Raw genomic sequence first — 10,583 nt, 5'->3', positions numbered from 1 at the left:
GCCTGTCAGCGAGCGAAAGCACATAGCTGTGAATAACGCGCGGAATCACACCAGATAAAAGGTAGAGAGAGGGAGAGATTAAGGGAGAGGGAAAGAAAGGATGCACTTTTTTAGTTTCATTTTCACTCCATTCACACAAATGATGAGTCAGACGCTGGTCAATAGAGTCTTCTTTGATTTGGCACTAAAACAGACCTCCCGCAGGAATATGAGAGGTTGTTCCAAATACAACTGTCTTTTCTGTTGACATAATGCAAGGAGGGGAACTAATGGGTGGAAAGTATCACCCTGAGACAATTAAATGAAAGTAGCTAATGTTGTTGCCTATTTGCAGTGTTTGTTTTGTACTTTGAATTGCAAGATTAGAGGAGGTTTATTGGGATGAAGTGTTTTCATTCAGTTTCACGTAATTAGTTTCACGAATTTGTAAATTCACTTTATACACTCACCACACACAGCCAATTTCAACACAATTAGGCGGTCAGCCAGCACGCCCCCACATGCACATGCACGCACACACACCCTAACACACTCTCATACGACCATAAAGGTTTTCAGCGTACAGATCAGTGATCATTGTGACACATGTCAAGCCCAGGATTACCCATTGTAACAATCACCTACATTGTCTGTGATGAGTGTGTACTGTGTAGTGTAACTAGTGTGTGTGCTTGCGTGCGTGCGTGCGTGCGTGTGTGTGTGTGTGTGTGCGTGCGTGTGCGTGTGTGTGTGTCTGGCAGGTCACCTGATGGCCAAATTGCTGTGAAATTGGAATCAAAGTATGTTTGCTGGAGAAAAAAAAAGATGTTGTTCCCATGGTAACACATCATGACGGACAGGTCAGAGAGTGTTGTCATCAACTGAACATTAGGAGGTGTGGGGGGTGATGACTGACGTGTATGACGGGGATGGGCTGAGGTAGTGCGGTGAGAGGTAATTATCACTAATGTACTGGTTTTGGAGTCTTGTGGTTGTTTTCTAATCAGGAGCCCAACCAGAGAGGCTGAGTTCTCCCCTGATGAACCTCAAACAGCATCGGTCCAGAAGTGAGATTCAGCTGCTGGTGGGGGGTTACAGCAGACTGGCTGGGTTGTGTAATGGAGTACCCCCCCGTGTGTGTGTGAGTGTGTGTGTGTGTGTGTGTTCATTCATTGTGTTCATTCACACAATCTCACGGAGGCACACACACCACTAACAAGCTAAAACAATAAGACCGTGTTGACACTACATCAGAGACGTGTCCCCGAGTTACCCACCACCTACTATGTGATAAACAACATGAAAGAGATCCACAAAACTGACCAAGGCATCCAAGCTCCTCGTATCTAAGGCAACGAGTTACTAAGGCGTTACCATGGCATCTAATATTTATTAAGATAAGAGTTTAAGGACTTCTATTATTAGAGTTTCTGTACAAACACTCAGAGAGGTTGGGTATAGAAAGATTGAATCATTAGTCTAACACACACACACACACACACACACACACACACACACACACACACACACACACACACACACACACACACACACACACACACACACACACACACACACACACACGTACACAGTAACCCAATGCAGCCCTAACGTAAAGGTAATGGTATAAAGGTAATGGTATATCTCCATGGTACAGAGAAACAGCATCAAGATAGCCAGGGTCAGCATTACCAGAGAACTACTGACAAACCTTAAGCCTACCTCTCCACCATACCTCTCTTCTTTCTCTCCCTCTCTGTCTCTTTTTTCTCATTAGTGGTCTGTGGCAAGACTGACTGGAAGAGAGTCATTATCCACACACACACCACTCAGCACAATGATAACAACTGCCACTACCACAGGCCAGTCAGGAAGCACTGCTCAGCACTCACTGGGGAGGTAGAGAGAGGAGAAAGAGGGGGGGCATTAAAGATAGGGATGGGGTGATTAGAGAGAGAGAGAGAGAGAGAGAGAGAGAGGTATTAAAGGTAGGGAAGGGGTGATGAGAGAGAGAGACAGAGAGAGAGAGAGAGAGAGAGAGAGAGAGAGAGAGAGAGAGAAAGAAAGAGAGAAAGAGAGAGAGAGGTATTAAAGGTAGGGTAGGGGTGATGAGAGAGAGAGAGAGAGAGAGGAGAGAGAGAGAGAGAGAGAGAGGTATTAAAGGTAGGGAAGGGGTGATGAGAGAGAGAGAAGAGAGAGAGAGAGAGAGAGAGAGAGAGTGAGAGAGAGAGAGAGAGAGAAAGAGAGAGGTATTAAAGGTAGGGAAGGGGTGATGAGAGAGAGAGAGAGAGAGAGAGAGAGAGAGAGAGAGAGAGGTATTAAAGGTAGGGAAGGGGTGATGAGAGAGAGAGAGAGAGAGAGAGAGAGAGAGAGAGAGAGAGAGAGAAAGAGAGAGAGAGGTATTAAAGGTAGGGAAGGGGTGATGAGAGAGAGAGAGAGAGAGAGAGAGAGAGAGAGAAAGAGAGAGGTATTAAAGGTAGGGAAGGGGTGATGAGAGAGAGAGAAAGAGAGAGAAACAGGTAGGGCAGAGAGAGAGATTAATGATGTGGTCTGGATAACTAAAAGCAGATCAATGATCTATGACTGACTGGTTTTAAAGACTTCCCTCTGGCATTAGGCAAGCTGCATAGTATAACTATGCGCGCACACACACACACACCACACACACACACACACACACACACACACACACAGGGGCAGGACACAACACGTCTGACACAACATCAAACTGTCAAACACAACCTCTCCCTGCTTTGCTCTTTTTCTGTAACACTATCGTCCGTTTACCTGGTGTTTACATTCACCCAAATGTCCGTCCCCCACACACACACAGCTCCTCAAATGTCCGTCCCCCACACACACACAGCTCCTCAAATGTCCGTCCCCCACACACACACAGTTCCTCAAATGTCCGTCCCCCACACACACACAGCTCCTCAAATGTCCGTCCCCCACACACACACAGCTCCTCAAATGTCCGTCCCCCACACACACACAGCTCCTCAAATGTCCGTCCCCCACACACACACGGCTCCTCAAATGTCCGTCCCCCACACACACACGGCTCCTCAAATGTCCGTCCCCCACACACACACAGCTCCTCAAATGTCCGTCCCCCACACACACACGGCTCCTCAAATGTCCGTCCCCCACACACACACGGCTCCTCAAATGTCCGTCCCCCACACACACGCGGCTCCTCAAATGTCCGTCCCCCACACACACACGGCTCCTCAAATGTCTGTCCCCCACACACACACAGCTCCTCAAATGTCCGTCCCCCACACACAAACAGCTCCTCATGTGGCGCTTGTCAAAGTCTGCCTATGAATAGCCGTCAGTACAAACACACAGCTGACAGCATGTGACTACAGTTCTGACTGCGTTTAGACTGGAAATAGCTTGGAGACTGTAGTACCTTGAGACATACAGTCTCAGCCACACACACACCCTACCTCTGTGACGTGGATGAGTGGGATGGTCGGGAAGTGCTTCTTCATCTCTCCTCTTCCTCAGGGTTAAGGGCCAGAGTGTGTGAAGTCAAAGTTCATTCCTACGAGCTTCAGAAGACGCTCAGTGATCATCAAAGAGCTGGCAGCCTTTTAGAGGACAGCCACTGTGGGAGGAGTGTGTGTGTGTGTGTGTGGTGTGTGTGTGGTTTCCCTCTGGCTCTGGTGAAAGCCCTTCCTTCCTGTCAGTGGAGATAAAGATGTGCCGTCACAAGGCCCGGCTCGGACTTCCCTAATCAACACCCTAAAAATCAAAAGATACACTCCTACACACACACACACTCTGAGCCCATTCCCTTCCATACCAGGCGCTACTGAACTGCTGTCAGTCTGCTGTCTTGTTCTGTCCTGTTCCTGAGTTCCTGAGGGGTTGGGAGAGACTCCCATATAAGGCAGTAACCAGCCCCCACCCCCCGCATGAGGTCTCTGATTCTTATCCACCTCCCTCCTTGGCCCGCCCGGGCACGCTTCACCACGGCATTCATTTATTACCTCTAAGGCCAATCAGGAGTCAGTAACCAGAACAACAGGCTGAGAGGTAGTAGGGATGTTCGACAGGATAGGAGAGGCTAGGGAATACAGGACCTCCGTATACTGCTGTTGGGATAGAGCTGGTAAAGTTTGTGAAGTAATCTCTCCCCTCTCCCTCTCAGTGGTGAATACATTCAGACAGAGCCATTAATCTGCACAGCCCTAGATAACAGCCGGCCTGGGCCTCTGTCTGTCTGTCTGTCTGTCTGTCTGTCTGTCTGTCTGTCTGGCCTTTAGACATCCTCTTGAGCATAGTGCTGTAAAAATACCTCTGGCCCTGTTCTGTTCACCTCCCCTGTGTGTCTCAGCTCTTAATGGGCTCTGAGAGAGACACAGAGAGAAAGAGACACACTGAGGGGTTCTCAGAGACATGTGGGCTTAGCCTTACTGAATGATAGTTGGGGGGTAAATTTGAATATGTGTGGGAGTGGGAGCAGAGCCCAGTTGCATGGAGACACTCTCACACAGACAGACAGACAGACAGACAGACAGACAGACAGACAGACAGACAGACAGACAGACAGACAGACAGACAGACAGACAGACAGACAGACAGACAGACAGACAGACAGACAGACAGACAGTGGTGAGATGAGGGGAGAGGGATGAGGGTACCACGGGGCAAAGGGGTGAGGGATGCACCTGCTCTAAAATGAGTCCTTATATTCCCTCTGGTACCCAGCTGGCAGCACCACCAACACAGCTACCACCTCATTATATACACATATATATATACACAGACACACACACACACAGATGGGGAGAGAGAGAGATAAGAGGAGAGAGTTGCAGAGAGAAAATGGAGAGTGAGATGAGAGATGTGTTGAGTGTTCACTGACCTTATAATTAGCCACAAGTAAGTTTTGCCATGGTAGTACAAGTCCTCTCACTTAACTCAGATGGCATTTTACTCCATTTACACAAATGATGACTCAGAGACAGTAGCTGAAACACCAGTGACACAGCTCTGATATCCTACACACACTAAACCTAACCAACCAAACATGGCAGACTTGTGTTTCTTTACAGCAGGTTCCGATAAACCCTAAGCCCTCTATACTAATCCCTTTGACCTTTAGCACCAGGAGCTTCAGCCCACTGAGAGACAGTGAAGTTGGAAACACATTTAAACACTCCAGTTAGTTCAAACACCTTCCAGTCAAGGCGATAAAGCTCCGCCGCAAGGCGCCAAAAGATTACTCAGGATCTTTATGAGATTGTCCCCCCGGTCCCCGTCCTGGTGCCTATGTGACTGGCTTCCAAATGAAAGCCGGTCGCATTCTAGTCAGAGGTAGCTGGATATATTGCAACACCTGGAACTGCTGACTTGTGGCAATGTTATTCGACATCAACAAAGAGCTTCTCAGCAACAGCCATTTACATGCTCAAAAGCCAAGTGCTCATGAATTTTGTTTGATTTAATTATGATATAGCTGAGGTGTGAGTTGAATGCCGACTATATCAGGGGACACAGTGACCCCAGGTGGATGGATCAGTCATTACAGGTCTTCCTGACTGATAGGAAGTGGAAAGGAGAAAATGATGTGGCCCCTTTCCAATAACTCTTTAAAGGCCCAGTGCAGTCAAAAACGTGACTTTTCTGTGTTTTATATATATTTCCACACCATGAGGTTGGAATAATACTGTGAAATTGTGAAAATTATGATAATTTTAGTGTAAGAGCTGTTTGAAAAGGCCACCTTAAATTTCAGCCTACTTTGGTGGGATGCAGTTTTGGCCTGCCTGGTGACATCACCTGTTGGTAAATTAGTTAATAGACCAATAAGAACAATAGTTCCAAACCTCTCTGCCAATAACAGCTTGTTTAAATTGTTCCCCTCCCAACTCAGACCACTCCTAGAGTGTCCAAGCAAAATTCTCATTTGAGAAATTGATCTTTGCCAAGAAGCTATTTTTCATGTTTCTGGTCACAGGTTCAGGAATGGCTGAAAAATCACAACATTTCTCTGAAATGAACCCTCCAAAAAGCAGTGTTGGGAGATTTAGAAAACCATCGTCAATCAATTAACAATATAATAATACTTTTAGTAAAAATATTTATCTTAAAATCTGTATATACTATGCGATTAGACAGGTTCAGAATGTAAGTGAAACATCACATCACAGTTGAAAAACATATGGCACATGGAAATCATAAGAGGGTGGTTTACGGAGATAGGTGAAGAGGGGGGATGGTGGATGGGCCCACCAAAAAAATAATAATTTAAAAAAAAGTATACAACATATTTTTTTAATCTAAGAAAATCAGCTATTTTTGTTTCTTTTTGAACATTTTAATTGAAAACAATCACAGTATGGTACTTAATTGTTACCCAGAAATTATGTTATATTGAGATTTTAAAAAAGGGCTGCATTGGACCTTTGACATGCATCCTTCCTTCCTCTCTTCCTTGAAGTAACCACTGAAGTAACACAATTGAGATGGTGGATATTTATGAGGGTTTCACCTATCCAGCCATGTCATTTCATTTCAGTGAGGGGGCATTTAAAAAGTATTCAAACAGCCATATAAAGGGATAGAGAGACTGACCTCATCCTCTGCCTCCTCACGGACCCCACGGCCGAATAGCATTGACAGCGTAAACCTTCTCATCTAACAGCCCGGACCGCTGGAAGCAAAGGCAGGGTTTGAATACCGGTAAACCCTGAGTAACCAAGCTGCTTCTGAAAATATCAATGTCCGTACTATGGTACAGACTACAGTAGAATAGCTATTATGACGCCTACAAGTAGATAAACTCGGCTATTTTTCCAGTGCAGAAAAATATCTACTTAAACGCCATATGAAAAGATTCACCAGGGACTAATACAGTATACAGTATTTCTTTTCTGCACCACCGAAGATAGTCAAACTATGGTCTTAACTGGACTTTCACATTCGAAAATTGTCTACCAACTCAGATTGGTACTGGATTGAGAAACACTGCTCTTATATATTGCAAATGGCTTTGATATAATTTATACATTCAGTCAGTAGTCCAGCATGGACCACAAGCTGAGAAGAGTTAACTCACCTCTCATAGCACAGCAGAATCCGCCAGAGGACAGAGGGACTGGAGCTGGGAGTGTCTGTCTGCCTGTGTGAATGTGACAACACCCTGCCCACAATATCACCCTGATGTGATGGTCATCTGATCAGACATGCTCCTAGTACCCCGACGTGAAATACTGCAGACTTCTCTCAGCTCAGCAATATCCTGCGGTCTGCAACACAATCTAACACCCTCAGAGAAACATTACCTCATAATCTGCCCCTCAACAATGGGCCAGTCTCAGTCAGTCTTAAAAAACCTCTCGAACAAACTCATGTTGCTAACATTTTTATGTCAGACTTGTGGAGAGCTGGTCATTAGTCAGCCAACAAGTCACTAGTGACATAACCCACAGTTTCACACATTAGGACTGAGTCATCACCAGTGTCCATATAGATTAGATTTTATTTAGAAGCAAAGATGTGCTGGTGAACGCACACACAGGAAATCACACTCATCATTTACAGAACAAGGTCACGGGTCAGAGGTTTAAGGTCAGGTCGGGTCACAGCAGGGTCACTGAGCCTTTGGGGGCACCCACTCGTGGATCTTCTTGCGGGTGGTGGAGTAGGGCACGTACGCCTGGGCCGAACCGCTCACGTTGAACTGGTGGACCTCCGCCAGGAACTTCTTGGGCGTAGGAGGGTGTGTGGTAGGGGGGTTGTCTGTCATACAGTGCAGCCAGCGATGCCTGAGGAGATTTAAGATTGGGAGTTAGCATCAGGTACTCATTTCATCAATTGGCTAGTTCATCAATAGAAGGTTCTTAGAATGTAAAAACACAATTAAGACACCAGTACATAAACTTAATGAGTACCACCCAGATCTGTGACAATTCCATATTCAGAACTTTATGTCAGGATTTTACTATGAAGGCCAGTATCTCCAACATGGCAATGGCCCAGTCACTGAGATAGAGGCAACTCCACCGGTGTCAAACCAAGTAAGATGTATTTACCATTCTGCGGGCACCATGCTGCCATCCACCTCCCACATGGTGTTCTTTCCATTCATCTCCGTCGTGTAGATCACCCAGCGGTGACGACCTGACAAGGAGAGGCGTTACTCTGAGAACACTACAGGTCTTTGAACAGCCCTCTACCCCACTTCTACTCCTTGATTTCCCCACAGTCTGACCAATCAACTCCATATGAAAAATATTATATTTGCTGACTACATTCAAAGATAATATGATGATTGTCACTGCAGTACATAGCCTAAGGCCATTACTGGTAATGTGAGCTGAGGTTTCGGGTCTGTTCAACCTTACCAAAAAAGTAGCGTGTGTCCTCAAAGTACTTGTTTCCATACTTGTCCACGCCAATCAGCGCTCCCGTTTTCACATCATTTGCCCTGTAACAAAATAACAGTCACTCTAAGTTAGATAACTAGCTGGCTAGTCTATTAGCCCATCCACTAGCACCATGTCTAATTTGTCAGACCGGATACAGGTCAGAGATCACACAATCAAGAAGCCTTAAAACAGCTTTTAAAAAGAGCAGTGAATCCGTTTGTTTACCCATTTAGCCAGCTACAGTAGTTAACGATAGCAAGTTAGCTAGCAGGTTGCCTGTCGACCGGTGACACTTATTTATCTCGAGTAAATGCATTGAAAGTAACGACAACCACCTCTATTGATTACAAAGCACAATATATCGCTCTAATACTGACCTGAATAACTGAACAAATAAGCCTTTCACACCACCGTGACCTCCTAACTGTCCCAAAGCCCTTCGAACGACATGTATATACTCCGCCATTTTTAGACGGGACTGATTTGGGTAACGGACGAACACTGTTGTACTTTCGTGCTGAAACGCTTCCCGGTCCACAATAGTTCCGTCCATTGTTTCAAGTCTAACAGTAGTTAGTCTATGAACAGCATTTCAAGCAGTTTCAATCACTGTTTCTCTTCTATTCTGTGATGACAGAGTAAAATAAACCTTAGTAATAAAATGCTACCACCTAACTGTCCATGTTGAAGTGTCTCAATACTAGAAACTATTTGATGACAAGCGGGTAACCTATTGTAAAAAAAAAATAATAATAATGTAACCATGCTAACAGTCTTGTCTCAAGTGTATCTTACTTGGGAGCAAAATGTGATGACTAAAATAGAAGTATCATTTAGAAGCTACCTCATCTCTGTACCCCACACATACAATTATCTGTAAGGTCCCTCAGTCGAGCAGTGCATTTCAAACACAGATTTAACCACAAAGACCAAGGAAGTTTTCCAATGCCTCGCAAAGAAGGGCACCTATTGGTAGATGGGTAAAAAAAAAACAGACATTGAATATCCATTTGAACATTACACTTTGGATGGTTTATCAATACACCAGTCACTAAAAAGATACAGGTGTCCTTTCTAACTCAGTTGCCGGAGAGGAAGGATACTGCTCAGGGATTTCATCATAAGGCCAATGGTGACTTTTAAACTGTTACAGAGTTTAATGGATGTGATAGGAGAAAACTGAGGAAGGATCAACAACATTGTAGTTACTCCACAATACTAACCTAAATGAAAGAGTGAAAGAAGGAAGCCTGTACAGAATAAAAATATTACCAAACCTGTTTGCAATAAGTCACTAAAGTAAAACTGCAAAAAATGTGGCAAAGAAATGAACTTTATGTCCTGAATACGAAGCGTTATGTTTGGGGCAAATCCAACGAGTACCACTCGTCATATTTTAAAGCATGATGGTGGCTACAGCATGTTATGGGTATACTTGTCATCGGTAAGGACTAAGGAGTTTTTTTAGGATCAAAATTAATAGAATAGAGCTAAGCACATGCAAAATCCTAGAGGAAAACCTGGTTCAGTCTGTTTTCCAACAGAAACAAATTCACCTTTCAGCAGGACAATAACCTAAAAGACAAGTTGCTTACTAATACAACATTGAATGTTCCTGAGTGGCTGAGTCACAGTTTTGACTTAAACCGGCTTGAAAATCTATGGCAAGACTTGAAAATGGCTGTCTCGCGATGATGAACAACCAACTTGACAGAGCTTGAAGAATTTTAAAAAGAATAATGTGCAAATATTGTACAATCTAGGTGTGCAAAGCTCTTAGAGACTTACCCAGAAAGACTCACAGCTGTAATCGCTGCCAAAGGTGATTCTAATATGTATTGACTCAGGGGTGTGAATACACATTTAAATGAGATATTTCTGTATTTCATTTTCAATAAATGAATTTGAATTCAGGCTGTAACACAACAAAATGTGGAATAAATCAAGGGGTATGAATACTTTCTGAAGGCACTGTACATATGCAGAATTATCTTATTCAGAGGAAGAAAAGTGCTGAGTAAACCCACAGAGTGAGCGTTGGAGTTGGGGGTAAATATGAGTCATATTTTGAAATACTCTTATCTCCCTCAACACAGGGCTTTGATCACTGAGCTTAAAGCAGAAATAAGACAGCCGAGGAAGATTTCTTTATCAGTGTCAAACTTAAACACACACACACACACACACACACACACACACACACACACACACACACAC

At 44.4% G+C, this 10,583-nt stretch overlaps 2 protein-coding genes across 2 annotated transcripts in view; both read right to left on the bottom strand.

Annotated features, from left to right (window-relative positions):
• The window catches only part of LOC106576298 (transmembrane and coiled-coil domain protein 3), a 57,963-nt gene extending 54,042 nt beyond the window's left edge, over positions 1-3,921 (bottom strand). Inside the window, exon 1 of the mRNA XM_014153394.3 lies at positions 3,435-3,921. Within this exon, the coding sequence (XP_014008869.1) occupies positions 3,435-3,479 (45 nt within the window). The 5' untranslated portion in view covers positions 3,480-3,921. The remainder of the gene's footprint in view (positions 1-3,434) is intronic.
• Positions 3,922-7,454: 3,533 nt separating this feature from the next.
• nduac (NADH dehydrogenase 1 alpha subcomplex subunit 12) lies at positions 7,455-8,846 on the bottom strand. Its single transcript, NM_001141234.1, has 4 exons — positions 8,744-8,846; positions 8,343-8,425; positions 8,031-8,118; positions 7,455-7,763 (listed from the first exon to the last, which is right to left on the bottom strand). The coding sequence occupies exons 1-4, from the start codon at positions 8,830-8,832 to the stop codon at positions 7,589-7,591; spliced, it is 435 nt and encodes a 144-aa protein (NP_001134706.1). The 5' UTR covers positions 8,833-8,846; the 3' UTR covers positions 7,455-7,588.
• Positions 8,847-10,583: the final 1,737 nt, after the last annotated feature.

The sequence above is a fragment of the Salmo salar genome, chromosome 17 (assembly GCF_965601325.2).
Source record: "Salmo salar chromosome 17, fSalSal1, whole genome shotgun sequence".
NCBI classification, from domain to species: domain Eukaryota; kingdom Metazoa; phylum Chordata; class Actinopteri; order Salmoniformes; family Salmonidae; genus Salmo; species Salmo salar.
This window is presented reverse-complemented; position numbering and strand designations above follow the sequence as displayed.

Excerpts from the sequence above, each read along its gene's own strand:
- nduac (NM_001141234.1), bottom strand. The coding sequence starts at position 8,832 with ATGGCGGAGTATATACATGTCGTTCGAAGGGCTTTGGGACAGTTAGGA. Across the intron at positions 8,119-8,342 it reads GGACACACGCTACTTTTTTG|GTCGTCACCGCTGGGTGATC; the intron begins GTAAGGTTGAAC and ends TCTCCTTGTCAG. Across the intron at positions 7,764-8,030 it reads AGCATGGTGCCCGCAGAATG|GCATCGCTGGCTGCACTGTA; the intron begins GTAAATACATCT and ends AAATCTCCTCAG.